This window comes from Mya arenaria, chromosome 16 (assembly GCF_026914265.1).
Source record: "Mya arenaria isolate MELC-2E11 chromosome 16, ASM2691426v1".
NCBI classification, from domain to species: Eukaryota; Metazoa; Mollusca; class Bivalvia; order Myida; family Myidae; genus Mya; species Mya arenaria.
In genome coordinates this window covers 16,652,025-16,668,469 of record NC_069137.1, presented here as the reverse complement: position 1 = coordinate 16,668,469, position 16,445 = coordinate 16,652,025, and the positions used below count along the sequence as shown (strand labels likewise).

The 16,445-nt window shown below is 34.4% G+C and overlaps 1 protein-coding gene across 1 annotated transcript; it reads right to left on the bottom strand.

The window, feature by feature from the left end:
- On the bottom strand, window positions 1–15,390 carry LOC128221449 (zinc finger protein 45-like). Its single transcript, XM_052930056.1, has 4 exons — window positions 15,113–15,390; window positions 8,783–8,910; window positions 7,402–7,514; window positions 1–162 (listed from the first exon to the last, which is right to left on the bottom strand). Exons 1-4 carry the CDS (start codon window positions 15,388–15,390, stop codon window positions 1–3), a joined length of 681 nt encoding a protein of 226 aa, XP_052786016.1.
- Between the last annotated feature and the right edge of the window lie 1,055 nt (window positions 15,391–16,445).

Sequence of the window (16,445 nt, the reverse complement as noted above, 5' to 3'; positions counted from 1 at the left end):
TTACTTCCATCTGTAAATATCAGCACCACATTCCGCACATTTGTACGGCTTCTCTCCTGTATGTATTTTCATGTGACGCTTTAAATGAGATTTCTGGGAGAAATAAGCTCCACAGACCTTACACGTGTTTGGCTTGTCTTCAGCGTGTAAATCCATGATAATCTGGAAAAAAATATTAATGTTATTCTCTTTACTAGCCGGACAGCTTTGTACGAATTAAAACAAATATGTTGTATATACGTGTGTATTGACCTATTTCCATATTATATTTTTAATGTAGCTTAAGAAAAGATGTAATAAAGAAAACCATTAATTCTCAATATGCTTAATTTCGTTTATAGATTTATGAAATAGCAGTGTTTTAAACGTTGAACGAAAAATATAAGCATACAAACCTAACTTTACCCGCACTTAGTAAGTTCCCGTCTTAGAAATACAAATTTAAAATACATTTTAATTTCTTTACCAATATCTTGCCAACGCTTAAAAAGTGATAGCTTTCTTATATAATAAATGAATGTAACAGTTACTTCTTTTTAGTTTCTATGGAATTAATAGATATTCCTGCTTAAACGAATATACATGTATTGGGGTGAAAATTTTGTGTGTGGTGCAATTCGTGTGTGTGTTGTGTGCGTGTGCGGTGCGTGTGCGTGTGTGTGTGTGTGTGTGTGTGAATCATGAAATTTGAGATTTATCGTTTTTTTTTCTGCTGGATAGAACATAGACTACCGACCTAAGGCATCATGGATTCCGTGAAAAATAACAGAACATAACTGCATAGTAAAATAATTTTTTTCTAGAAATGTGACATCCTTTTTTGAATTGTTTAAATAAATTGTCATTGGACTTTAATTTAATATATACCGCGAGAAATGGCAATCTAAAATATTTCCTGTTTACATTTAAATGTTTAGGAAAATACGATCAAAAATATGTTTAACCTAAATGGTTCAAAGTGTCATTTTTGGTAGGAAATAAATTTAATCTCACAATTACTGGCACATTATTACTATTTTAGGCAATTATGTTGTACCAGTGTGTGGTTCAGTATGTATTATCTATATTTATGATTGAAAATGTTACTTCAGTCTGATATTTTGTTGGTAATGCACACACATATAGGCAAGACTATGTTATTTCCAAATGATGACACCGGATGCCGAACATAGGGCAATCATAGTATCTTACCTAAATCTTACTTTATCAAAAATGACAGTCACTACATCCTTATCCCTAAAAACACGCTCAGTCATAGGTTGTTTTACACAACTAAAGAAATTTGACACACAACTGTGTTTTGTGTATAGGCCAAATCCATTTCATTTGAAAAAGTTTAACCCGGTGCTAATTTGCCGTTTTTACTATTTCCTTGATAGAATATTATGTTGTGAATTAGCGTTTTCACGCACGGAGATTTTCGTGAGCTGTTCTCACTTAAACATTACTTTTGGGAGACATCTTGTATTGTACTTTTTAAAGTTAGGAGTTTTAAATAGCATTAAGATATTTGGTATGTATTGGCCCTTCATTGTTTAATTCTGCATTTGGTGCAATGAGTTGTATTGGATGCTTTGTTTGTATTTTCGGAGCAATTCATGTATTTTCGTGGTTCTTGTGAAATACTAGTTCAAGATAGCAGTGATGTCTCTTTCTTGTCTTTATTGCACATTTTGCATATGTTTATAATATGTTGATTTACAGATTAACAGTACACTGACAACACGGTTATGGGGTGAGATAGGAGACGTTTCGAGATATTTATAGGACATTTGGTTCCACATACTTGTAAGTTTTCATTGTGTTTATGTTAGGTCATATCATACTATTTTAGCATTATACCTTGTTACGGCCACTAGACGTATTACAACTTCAGTATTATTTGTGTACAAGATTATTTGTGTACAAGATTATAATGAAGTAACATGTTTAATAGTAAAAGTATAAACATGCAATGTATAATTATAACTATGTATTAATTGTTATTCCATTGTCTATTTTCAGTATGTTCAGTTATATTATAGAACGACACGGTTGTGATTGTTATACCAGTATCATGGAATACAAATGTGATGAAAGGAACTTGTATTTGGTGTTATATTCACTTAATCCTTAATCCACCTGGATATTATTTATACCCGAACCCTACACGTCGACGTTTAACTTTCTGATTACCGGAAATGTCGGCATGTTACAAATGGCGCCCAACCGAGTGTGTGGATTATTTTGAATTTTAGTGGATATTATCATATACCATAGTGAACAGTCATATTTACTGGATTTAGTTAACATTTTGGAATATTCTATCATTGTGGAGCAGCTTATTGTGGAACTTTTTGCAGTAACAATGAACTGGAATTCCATATAACCATGAAAGCATATGTGTTCTGCAATATACGTTGGAATTTGGATGAAGGGAAACGCGTTATAGTCGTTACGTTTACCAGTGGAACGCCGCGGACATCGTTCCAGGACCAGAGGAGCCAAGGCGGTCTGCAACGTTTAGGAAGGAGGACCTCGTGATGCCGAACATTATTGAGATCATCAGTGAAGATTAGGACTGTTTATCATATCAATTGTGAAGATAAGGACTTACACTCAGTGATATTTATATTTGTGATAATTAGGACTTTATAACTAGTGTTTAGTGGCCAAGATCCAGTATTCAGAGGTACATCAGATTTGTGAGTACAAAATAATAATTTGTGACTATAAGGATTTTGTTTATTTGTGCAAAGTTCATCTTTAATCATTATTTTAATATAATATGGACATTTCCTATTAATTTTTGACAAGTGTGCATTTGTAATTGAGTCTGAGAGCATTTTATCACTGCATGACATAAAAGACAGGTGAAGGTATTTAATTATATCTATTCCCTTTCTCTTCAATTAACCAGTTCTAACATTTATCACTTCTGATACATGCTGCTATTTGGACAAGTATTCTGCTTGTTTGTTTGAGGGTGATTTTTATGTTGACACCGGTTTTCAATCGGCTCATTGACCCATATTTTTTGTTCACTTGAAGTTCTGTTTAATAGCGGGTTTTCTTTGGCAAATTTGAATTGCATTCAATAATATTCATTGACCTTTCGTTGTCCGAGTCATATTTAACTGCATACCTCATTTCATTTTGCTAAAAAGTTAGTTTTTATGCTGACAGGACTACTTTTTTCGAAACGGGCTGTTTTTGCATAAATTTGTCCGCCATTGATGGTAGCACCAATTTTCATTGGTTCTTAATCGGGAAAGTCCCGTGATGTCATACGCAGTTGTAAAATTTCATTGGCTATCGGATACACACCCCTGGTTACAACTTGCTCAGTATAGTAGTAGTAGTACCATATTTGGAAGTAGGTCAAACACAGTGACGGAACTCTGTTAGATAGGAATGTTATGAATATTACAAACACAGTGTAGTGCACACAATTTAGTGAAGTTTATGATACTTTAGAGTGTGAGATAACTTAGTGTTTGAATATTACAAGGTAGATTCACTAGTCAAATATAATTTAATTAGAAGTAGTATTATTTAGTTGTATTTGAAACATTTATTGTAGTTATTTAGTAATCCGACTACTTTGAAGTTCTTGGAATTTGAACAAAATTGACAGTTGCAGAGAATAATGAAAATTTGACATTATTCTGTATTCTTTGTGAATGATATTGGAATAATAAAGCATTGATTTTCTTCTGTATTTCTTGTCGAACAACATACCAGAAAACATATATATACTTAAAACATTTGTTGAACAGTTGATTTAATTTGTGTTGACATTTATCAATACTTAGATTTGTAGAATTGAGTGTGCTGCGTATTGTTTTTTTTCACACTTTAATTCATTTAAATTTTTCAATTTAATTAATTGAGAATTAAAAGGCAGTTCTTTGTTTATTACTTTGATATCGTAAGGAATTAAATGGTCTCAGTACTTCTGGGATTAGATAATTTAATTATTAAATTTTAATTAGTCCACTTAATTAAAAACATTGATTAAAAATTTTATTTTTATTTTTATAAGATTTAAATTTTATAGTTTGATTTTCTATTAAGACTTGCAGTCTTGATAGGTTTTGATGTAAAATTGTGAATCTGTTCTTTATTTCTGAATTTCATTTTGATGATCAATTATACTTAATATTTTGCCTTATGTACACTCTGTGTGTGATGTGAAAATATAAAGCTATGCTATTGTGATTGTTTCAAGGTTCAGTGACTTTGATTTTTGATTGATTTGTGAATTGATTGACAGTGTTTGAAAGTTTTGAAGTTGATTGAAATTAGATTAGCAAAAGTGATACGTAACGCTAACGAGCAAAAGGATGAATTGAGATGTGATGATAGATATTTAAGATTATGGTGCATTATTGTGTCATAAAGTGAAGTGATGTGAATTCTATTTGAGGAATATCAGTGTTGAATGGATTATTATGTGGAAATAGAATTTAACGCTAATATGGAGTTTAGTGAAAGTTAATTGACACTTTGTATGGTGATACAGTTGAGACATTTAAACATTTTATATGTGAATTGGGACATTAGTGAAAATGGAAGCATGTGACATTTGAGTGTTGTGAAGCCATGCTACAAACAAATAGTGCATTGCATTGAGATGAATTAGAACTTATAGTAACATGAAATATGGTGGAATATTTTTGCCATAAATTTACAAGTGAAAGTGAATAGTGTGAATTGTTGAGGCTCGAATAATTGTGTGATGATTTACAGTGGATTATTGTAAAAAGTGATACTGTGAACACTTATGTGATAGTATATAGTGACATTTGATGGACTTAAGTAATGTGACATGTGATAGTGACATGGTGATGAACAATCAGTGATTTTATTGAAATTGAACATTGATCGTTAGACTACATTTTGTGTAGAACATTATTTAGTAAACATTGATTGACAATGGCTGAAGTTGAATTTGATGAAAGTGACAGTGATTATGAATGGGAACATGAGACATTCATCCATCCAAGGTTACCCATGTTTTGTGGTGTTGATGAAGAAAATGAAGTATGCTGGGATAGCTACAAGTTTGAGCTGGAGATGCTCATGGAAGGAGAAATGTTTGGAGAACAGGAGATACTTCATGGGATTAGAAGGTCGCTAAAGGGCAGAGCATTACATGATATTAGAAGAGCAGGAATAGGAGATAATAGAAAAACTAGATTGTTATTATGGAAGTTTAGACACTAAAGAAGAAATACTTGGACAATTATATTCAATATCTCAAGAAGATGGAGAGAACATTAATAGTTATTGCACTAGAGCAGAAATTTTATTTGATAAAGCTGTGAGATTAGGTGGACTTAGAAGAACAGACGAAGAGGTTTTAAGACAAGTTATACATAAGGGGCTAAGACAAACATTGAAATTAAGATCATACTACAAGCTGGACACAGAGGAAGATTATGGGAAGTTTAGATTGGAGTACGTAAATTAGAGGCAGACATGAAAGAAGAAGAGGAATTAAATAAGCATATAGATGCAATGTAGCACAGGACAGAACAACTGAAGAAAGAAATGAAGAGGTTGAAAATATGAGTGAAATTATAAAGAAGTTGTATCATAGGATTGAAATACTTGAAAGAGAAACTGAAGGTTATGAACATAGAGACGTATACAGAATCGGGCAACAATATAAGAGGTTCAAGCCATGGAAGAACTTCCGACAACGAGAGCGATATATACCTCATCGACCTACATCATTCCAGCCAACATGCTATCAATGCAATAGGAAGGGTCATATTGCCAGGAATTGTCCGAATGCAATTATATAGTCAATGACGACCACTACCAGGCCCAATAAAGAAGTGAAGCTGGTTGGTGATACAAACGAGGCTGATGTTCAGATAAATGGTATCACAGCGAGAGCTCTAATTGATACTGGGAGCTGCGTTAGTGCAATTTCAAAAGCCTACTATGATACTTACCTAAGCAACCTTGAACTACTTCCTGTCCAGAATATTTTGAAGATAGAGTGTGCGGATGGAAGCAGCTCACCTTACCTTGGTTATATTGAAGCAGAACTTGAAGTTGAAAATGGATTACAGAAATCAGGAACTCACTCATGTCTATTTCTTATCACCAAAGGCACTTCATTTTCAGACAAGACACCTGTCCTTCTTGGAACTAACATATTGAATGAACTTTTATTAAAGTGTGAGAACAACTTCGGTGAGCAGTACCTTCAAAGTGCAAACCTATACTCACCTTGGTATTTATCTTTCCGCTGCATTGCCTTAAAAGAACGTGAGCTCAAGAAAAACAAGAACCGCATTGCTGTTATAAGAAGCGCCATGTCAGAGAAAGTAACTCTACGCCCCAATGAGAGTATAGACATCAAGGGTTATACAGATAGGGAAATTGAATATGGGACCACAGCAGCTCTGATACATGAATCAACTGAAGCATACTTACCTGACTTCATTGATGTAACACCAGCAGTGATACAACACAAGTACAAGGACAAGACCCCTATTACAGTAAACCTCTCGAATGTAACGACAACGACAGTGACGATTCCACCTAGAGCGATTATATGTGAACTACAACCAGTTGTAATCGACGATGAAGTCCTAACCTCAATTGAAGAAGAAACAAAGAAGGATGTTCTCAAGGAGGTACATATAGATGAAGACAAGAACTTAACAGAGGAACAGAAGAAGCGGATTTTATAATTACTTGAGCGACATAGAGACATTTTTTCTACTAGCGATACTGACATAGGTAAATGTGATCTCATTAAACACAGAATAGACCTCCTCCCAGAATTACAGACTCCTTTCAAACAACGACATAGAAGAATCCCACCTAATATGATATCAGAAGTACGTCAACACCTTGAACAACTGTTAGCAGCCGGAATTATAAAGAAATCCAGATCACCATGGTCATCAAACGTAGTACTCGTACGAAAGAAGAACGGAAAGTTAAGGATGTGTGGTGACTACCGCCAATTAAACAACCGGTCCGACCAAGGAGTGGCAGTGGACCCAAATCGAACAGGATACATTTAAACAAATGAAGGAAATACTTACAAATCCTCCCATACTCGCCTACCCTGATTTCACGTTACCGTTTGAGTTACACACGGATGCGTCTTTTCAAGGATTTTTATACCAAGACCAGGACAACAACAAGAAAGTGATAGCATACGCCAGCCGATCACTCACTAAGTCTGAGAAAAACTATCCTGCCCACAAACTAGAATACTTAGCACTGACGTGGGCAATTACCGAAAGGTTTTCCGACTATCTGAAAATGAAACATTTTAAAGTTCTTACAGATAACAACCCGCTTACCTACATACTTACCTCGGCGAAACTGGATGCGACAGGACAGCGGTGGGCATCAGCACTTGCCCAATACGATTTTAAAATTACTTACCGTGCAGGACTGAAGAACGCAGATGCAGATGGGATGAGCAGGTACCCGCATAGAGAAGAAGATATCGCACATGGTAAAGAAATACAGATAGAAGAAAAGACAGTGAAAGCCATCTGTGGAGTGATACAACTACCATACTATGAAACTTTACCTGTATACAGCATAAACATTATCGATGCAACAGAGATCCCGGGACAGACGATGGCGCAAAAAGAATTTAGAGAAGTTAGGTGGAAACAGAGGGAAGATAGAATGATAGAAAGGTGGCGAATAGCAGTGATTGACCAGAACTTAGATTTACCAACAGCAAAGAAGACTCCATTATGAAAAGACACTTCAAGAATCTAAAAATGAAACGAGGAGTTTTATACAAGCAAATATATGAAGAAGGTAACATCAAAGAGCAGCTGGTATTACCAGAAGTATACAGAAGGGAAGTATTAAGAGGACAACGATGTTGGACATCCCGGACGGGAAAGAACACTCTCACTTCTGAAGGAACGGTACTACTGGCCAAACATGACTAATGATGTTGACAAGTGGGTAAGCAGGTGCGATCGATGCCTTCGGCGGAAGTCTCCAATGAACACGCGAGCACCGCTAGTTAACATTACCACAACCTACCCGCTAGAGATGGTCTGCATGGACTTCTTGACACTGGAACCTTCAAAAGGTGGCATAGCCAACATCCTTGTCATTACAGACCATTATACGAAATTTGCTCAAGCCATCCCCACAAAAAATCAGACCGCAAAGACAACAGCTGAAGCTCTTTACAACAATGTTTTACTTCATTACGGAATACTTACCATATTACATTCAGACCAAGGACCAAATTTCGAGTGAGAAATCATTCAGGAGCTTTGCAAGTTAACTAATATTAAGAAATCGAGAACAACGCCTTACCACCCGATGGGGAACGGGATTACAGAACGCATGAATAGGACGTTGCTTGGCATGCTTGGGACGCTGGAACCGACACAGAAGGGCGATTGGAAGAAGTATGTTGCACCATTAGTGTATGCATATAACTGCACTCCACACGAGACCACCAAAGTGTCCCCCTTTGAACTGATGTTCGGGAGAAAGCCAAAGCTATCGATAGATGCAGCGTTCGATATTGAAAGAGACAATAGAGCAAAGGCCCCATCTACCAGAGACTTTCTCGAAGATATGAGGGAAAGAATGAAGAAAACGAGTGATATTGTGAAGAAGCACACAGATAAGGCTAAGGACAAGCAGAAGAAGAACTATGATAGAATAGCAAAGGCTGTGAAGATCAAGGTTGGAGACAGAGTCATAGTCAAGATCTTAGCACATGTTGGAAAGCATAAGATACAGGACAATTTTGAAGAAGAAATATACGATGTTATTGACCAACCAAGAGAAGACATTCCTGTGTTCAAGATAAGAGCGAGAAGACCGAGAGGGAGAAGACGTTGCATAGGAACCATCTTGTTCTCATAGATTATGAGGATGATGAAGATATAGACCTTGCAACAGAGGAGCCTGGAGATACATCAACGTTGAATGATGGTGGTGTGCAGGCAGAAGATGTAGAGAAAAGAAAACTAGTGAACCCAGATGTTGAAGAGAAGAAGAAAACAGGTGACGTCACAGAAGAAGAGTCAGATTCTGATGAAGAAGTAAGCTTCTATTATGTACCTCCTACATATAGAGATGTGGACGCCCGTCAGCTTGCGAGGAAAGAAGGTGTTAACACTGATATAGTTGTAGAAGATGAAGTAGTAAAGGCAGATAACGGTATAGAAGAACAGAGACCAGATATCAGGCCTGCGGTTAACGAAACTGAGTCTCCAGAAGACGCAGTGCGTAAAGTGATACGCGAAGATAACTTGAGTGGAAGTGGAAACAGAAGTGATTTGACAGTGGTAAAAGAACCAGGAATTATAGTAGAAAGAGATGAAACTTTTGAAAAGAGAAGAACAGAAGAACCCGGTGATTATTGTACACGTACAGAACCAGACCAGGAAGAAGTTCAGATAACATATAGTGAAAACAACGGAATTTACACAAGACAAGACCGATCAAGAAGTAGATCAAGAGCCAGAAGACGTGAAAGAGAAGCTGAGGAAGCTAATAGATCTAAGAGTAGATCAAGGGCCAGAGATTCTAGAAGTCTTAGTAGAAGAAGAAGCGGTGCAAGCAGAGAAACGTCTTTGCAGAGGAAACAGAATGAAGAGGATGCACAGAACACAGAATTAAGAAGATCTTCTAGATAGAGGAAACCACCTTCCAGATAGGAAGACTTCCATATGCATTCTTTGGTGACACGCCCGACCGATTCTAGAATTCAGGCCTTGAAAGAACTAGTAAACTCAGGGATACTGAAAAATATTGATGCAATGATTGCACAGAAACTAGTTGACTCTGTTTTTAAAAAAGTAATATGACTGATTTTTTTTAAAAACTTATTTTTTATCATTTGAATTGTCATGTTGATATTTACTTGCTAATGAGACTTGAAAGATAATTGATATTGATTCTAACTAAAGCGTGGACGCTTATTTTGTTTAACGGGGGAGAAAAGGTATGAACATGATTTTTTGTTTAAGGACATTTATAACTGATTTGTATTTGTCTGAATTTGCTGGATTTATTTGGAAAAGTGCATAATTATTACATAGTATAAGGAGGTAGTCTGCGGTATGGTGATTAACCAAGGTATATAGTATAATACAGGCTATTCTGTAGAGTATGTTATAATTAAGTTGAGTTTGGTGATATTGAGTAGTGTGTAGTATAGTAAATCAGTACAGGTAAATGACGGGACGTCATTTTTCTCAAAGCAGGGGTGTGTGTAACCCGGTGCTAATTTGCCGTTTTTACTATTTCCTTGATAGAATATTATGTTGTGAAATTAGCGTTTTCACGCACGGAGATTTTCGTGAGCTGTTCTCACTTTAAACATTACTTTTGGGAGACATCTTGTATTGTACTTTTTAAAGTTAGGAGTTTTAAATAGCATTAAGATATTTGGTATGTATTGGCCCTTCATTGTTTAATTCTGCATTTGGTGCAATGAGTTGTATTGGATGCTTTGTTTGTATTTTCGGAGCAATTCATGTATTTTCGTGGTTCTTGTGAAATACTAGTTCAAGATAGCAGTGATGTCTCTTTCTTGTCTTTGTTGCACATTTTGCACATGTTTATAATATGTTGATTTACAGATTAACAGTACACTGACAACACGGTTATGGGGTGAGATAGGAGACGTTTCGAGATATTTATAGGACATTTGGTTCCCCATACCTGTAAGTTTTCATTGTGTTTATGTTAGGTCATATCATACTATTTTAGCATTATACCTTGTTACGGCCACTAGACGTATTACAACTTATTAACAGTATTATTTGTGTACAGGATTATTATTTGTGTACAAGATTATAATGAAGTAACATGTTTAATAGTAAAAGTATAAACATGCAATGTATAATTATAACTATGTATTAATTGTTATTCCATTGTCTATTTTCAGTATGTTCAGTTATATTATAGAACGACACGGTTGTGATTGTTATACCAGTATCATGGAATACAAATGTGATGAAAGGAACTTGTATTTGGTGTTATATTCACTTAATCCTTAATCCACCTGGACATTATTTATACCCGAACCCTACACGTCGACGTTTAACCTTCTGATTACCGGAAATGTCGGCATGTTACAAAAAGGTACAGTACTAGACTTATCGTTGAACAAAACGAAAGAAAACGAAAGAGTTGCTGAAGAACCCTGACAGAAAGGTACTCTTGTTTAGTATCATAATTTCAAAATCATTTGCTTTTGAGAAATAGTTATAAATATAATTTCTTGAATGCATTGAGAACAATTCAACATTAATTCGTGTACAAATTGTATATGAAAAACTACAGAAACAGAAAGTAGTCGAAAGTTTTCATATCAAATCACCATATCCAATCAAATAAACAATAGGTTAAAGTATTTCGATGAAGATTGTTCAAGCTTTTCTTAAGAACAGAAACTTATCTTGATTAACTGAAATCAAATTTGCAAGAATGTGACGATTGTTTTTTAAGAATTTTATTACATAAAGTGACACTCTTATTAAAAATTAAATACATACACATGTAAAACAAACATCCATTTTGACTGATAAAACTTCAACTACTTACTTAGTAATGCATTCATGGAAATATTTATTACTGATAACATGATTGTATCCGTGCATTCAATAACAGAAAAGCGCAAAAAAAAAATGAATTGATTGGTGAATGCGAAAAGATTGGCTGTGATCTGCTATAGTCTCATAAAGTAGCAACTACTTGCTTTATGCTTACTGCTTTCAAATTAAACTCGGTATCCTTCATAAAACCATTGTTTTCGATATTTATTCATTTTTGTTGAAATATTATTAAATGTGTTAAATCTTATTTGGTAGTTACTGTGCATCTTTAAAGTGGATCACTTAACAAATTGTTTACCACCCCTTTTATCAATGTTTCAATAAGCATTATCAGTTATCATTTTTTTGTTTCCTATAACATAGTGTCTACAATTTCGTCTCCGTCTTCCTTGGGATATATTTCATATGCTTTGTTTTATTGCTAAACAAAACAACGCCAAATTACCAATAAAACTATTTGAGACTTTACCCAAGAATTGTAAAAAAGAGAATATTCGACATGCCATCAGTACAGTTGTGTTTATGAAATTTGCTGGCATTTCCCTATCAGATTAACGTAAAAAAAACTTTGTGCAAGCCCCCACCCCCCTTCGACAAGACGCCTCCACACAAGAAGTTCACATACCGGCCGCGTTTCTTCGTTACCATTCAAGTAAATAATTAAGTAGTGTCAGACGAGAACATAATATTCATTCAATTCAAAATAACATTTATAAATATATATGTATAAATATAGCCTGATATATTATATGATAGTAATATACACATGTCTAAAATATGTCAAGAAAAAAAAACACAAACATTAAATATAATAACAGTTCCAATATATCAAGTTCAAAGTTAACTATGGTGACAGCACATTCACATAAGATATCAAAATGTATTATAAATGTAACCAGCTCGTTTAGTTTTGAAAGTATTTGTATCATTTTATTGCACATAAGTCGTTTAATATCTTAATCTTAAAATTGTGATTGCCCGTATGGTTACTCAGCCAGGCCTTGAAAGTATTGCAATGTAAATAGACACACGATAATATAATTGTTCCTATCTATATAAATACTATTCTTGACTTCCCAAAATATACTTTTCGCTTTATAACTTATATAATATTGAACCGCTTAAATAATAGTTCCCATACTAAACATTATTTATTTTAATCTTAAACACCTGCCAATTAATTAAATATATACTACGTAATGTTTGTTTACCAAACAGTAGGCGATCTTACCTCACAGAATGTCCTCACTGGTTTCAGAACACACAGAGCACTGATAATCCGTTATACAAAATTTACACAACACACAGCAGTTGCAAACGTATGTTCAGATATGTTTTTAATACATGTGAATTGTATAGACAGTTATGTTAATGTCACTTTATAAGATGATGAAAAACACTTAATCGATTCTCTATCTTTGTGGCATATGGTAACAACAACGTCGTATGATGCAAGTGTGCTACTACAAAATACTTATATAGTAAATTGTATCCATCGGTCCTCTTTGTACTTTTAATGAATTTCTAAAATTTTCATCTCCAGCATACTTGAAAGGGAAAATTTAAATAACTAATATCAGATAATTGCTTGGTTTGGATTAACAAGTTAACACGATGACTAAGTATTATTAAAACAGGGTAACTTGCGTAATTGATTGAATAAGGTGTGAACGTATGACCATGACACGCGGCAAACTTCCTGCAAGCTGTTAAATGCCACAACATAAAAAGTATTATCTTTTCTCAAGTTGTTTAATTAATTGCCCTGTGAAATTAACTATATAATTATGAGTTGTATCATTATCATCTAAACAGCTTGGTGGTAAATCGAAACAGTTGGACAAAATACACAAAAAACAAAAACAAATCTTAAGTGTATGAATGTTTTATTTAGTAGGTAGGGAAAACACATGTAAAATTAGTAATTGTGAACAAATCTAACACAAATTACATATACAAAATTATTTACTAGAAATGTCGCCGTTGAAAAGCATTTTCATTTATGAGCAGATAATTATTTACGCAAGTAGAGAGTATATAGGGGATGATTATTATAGCAACGTCTATACATTTAGCCATTTCTCTATGGCTAATAGCTAATGGCTACATGGCTAATAATGTACTCTCTCATGTAAATATCTAATTGCAAGTCTTCCTATGTCTCATTCTAAGGTTTTATCCGCTATTTATATATAAGACCGTATATATATTTTTAAGGATGTGCTTCACCACTAGTCAGACATATATGTTTAGCTTTTCATATGATTCTGTAAGCATTTTTTCTAAGACAGAGAAACATGGCAATATTTCTGTGTGTTTTCTTAGGTGAATTATTTGAGAGCCCTGAATTAAGAAAAAAGCAAAACAAACCTAACACATGTATAACTTCTCTCCTGTGTGTATGCTTATATGTTTCTTTAACCCAATAGTAAGCCAGAAAGCAGCATCACATATCACACAATTATATAGTCATCTACTGTATGCATTCTAATAGTGATTGTACCCCACTTTTCTGGGAGAAAGCAGAGTTACATATCCCACAATTGTATAGTTATCTACTGTATGCATTCTAATAGTGTTTGTACCCCACTTTTCTGGGAGAAAGCAGAGTTACATATCACACAATTGTATAGTTATCTACTGTATGCATTCTAATAGTGTTTGTACCTCACTTTTCTGTGAGAAAGCAGAGTTACATATCCCACAGTTATATAGTTATCTACTGTATGCATTCTAATTGTGTTTGTACCTCACTTTTCTGTGAGAAAGCAGAGTCACATATCACACAATTGTATAGTTATCTACTGTATGCATTCTAATAGTGTTTGTACCCCACTTTTCTGAGAGAAAGCAGAGTTACATATCCCACAATTGTATAGTTATCTACTGTATGCATTCTAATAGTGTTTGTACCCCACTTTTCTGTGAAAAAGCAGAGTTACATATCCCACAATTGTATAGTTATCTACTGTATGCATTCTAATAGTGTTTGTACCTCACTTTTCTGTGAGAAAGCAGAGTTACATATCCCACAATTGTATAAGTCAGTCCTGTATGCATTCTTACAATGTTTGTACCCCACTTTTCTGAGTGAGACCTGCACCTGATTTCACACACATATGTTTTTTCTCATGTTATGTATTCTTAAATATGTCTGTAAATATTGTTTCATAAAGAATGCATCTTACATTTCTCACACTTGATAGCTACGCTCTCCTGTGTGCATTCTTCTGTGTGTCTTTAAAGAATGTTTTTGAGAAAAAGCAATATCACATATCCCACACTTATATCGCTTTTCTCCTGTGTGTCTTCTTATATGTGTTTTCAAATATTGTTTCAGAGAGAAAGCCGCATCACATATCTCACACTTGTATAGCTTCTCCCCTGTGTGAATTGTTCTATGTGTCATAAAGTAACTTTTCCGAGCGAAAGTAGCATCACATATACCACATTCATATGGCTTTTCTCCCAAGTGTATTCTTATATGTGTTTGTAAATGATGCTTCAGAGAGAAAGCAGCATCACATATATCACACTTGTATGGTTTCTCTCCTGTGTGTATTCGTGTATGTTTCTTCAACTCACTCTTCCGAGAGAAAACAGCAACACACGTGTCACACTTATATGGCTTCTCTCCGTTGTGTATTCTCGCGTGTCTTTTAAAATTACTTCCATCTGTAAAATCAGCACCACATTCCGCACATTTGTACGGCTTCTCTCCTGTATGTATTTTAATGTGACGCTTTAAATGAGATTTCTGGGCGAAATTAGCCCCACAGACCTTACACGTGTTTGGCTTGTCTTCAGCGTGTAAATCCATGATAATCTGGAAAAAATATAAATGTAATTATCTTTATTAGCCGGTCAGCTTTGAACGAGGTAAAACAAATATGTTGTATATAAGTATTGTCCTTTTTCCATATTATATTTTAAACATAGTAAAAATAACAAAAACATTAATTATCAATATGTTTAATTTCGTCTATAGATTCATATATATTTATAATACATTTTAATTTCTTTACCATTATCTTGCCAACGCTTTAAAAGTGATAGCTTAATATATATATATATTAATAGATGAATGTAACTGTTTGCCGACAACAATTCTTTTTAGTTTCTATGGAATTTTTAGATACCACTGCTTAAACGAATATATTGTGGTGAAAAGTTTGTGTGTGGTGCAATTAGATATTTTCCTGCTAGATTACATGTAAACAACGTAATGCGATTTCGATATTGCTGGTGGATTGCTAATTTTCAGAGAAAACATATAGATCTATTTATTTCATATAAGTATTCCGATTTGAACATTCATTTTAGAGCAAGACATAATGTGTTCGCAAAACAATCATAATATATTTGCAAAAGAATGATATTACAGGATTTGCGAAAACAAGAACGGGTAAACCAGGGACTATGCCCTTCTGTCATGGCTTATGTGGTCATGTTAAAGCTATAATCAAGTCTTGTATTGGGAGATCATGCTGGTTTTCGAGAGGAACCGTGATAAATTCAATATCTGACTGTTGTATATTCAAATAAACATTGGATTAGAAATAGAAGGTCTATTTTGATCACAGACTAGATTCCAGCAATTTCAAAGGAATAATCCGGTCATGTAAAGAAGATCTTACTTGTTTTCGAAGGAACGGAGGTCTAATCAATATTTAATAACTGTAGTACGCTGGTGAAGATCAGACAAGAGACGGCGGCTCTTTAGTGTTCACAAGCCACAAACTAGCAATCATGACAATCTCAAGGCCCTTCCTTATAGTCATGCATGAACGGATGACGTAAATTGCTAACAAGTTAGAATCTAACTACTGTATAAGTATAGTTAAAATAAAAAACCCTTTTAAAGAAAGGTAAGGG

Bases quoted from the DNA above. Each gene is read 5' to 3' on its own strand.
- LOC128221449 (XM_052930056.1), bottom strand. From the start codon at position 15,390: ATGGATTTACACGCTGAAGACAAGCCAAACACGTGTAAGGTCTGTGGG. The intron at 8,911-15,112 runs ATACAAGTGTGA...ATGTATCTCCAG, and splicing joins ATACACACAGGAGAGAAACC to GCTCCTCTGTTGCAAGGTCT. The intron at 163-7,401 runs GTAAGTAATTTT...ATTTTTTTCCAG, and splicing joins GCGTTCTTCAGTCCTGCACG to ATTATCATGGATTTACACGC.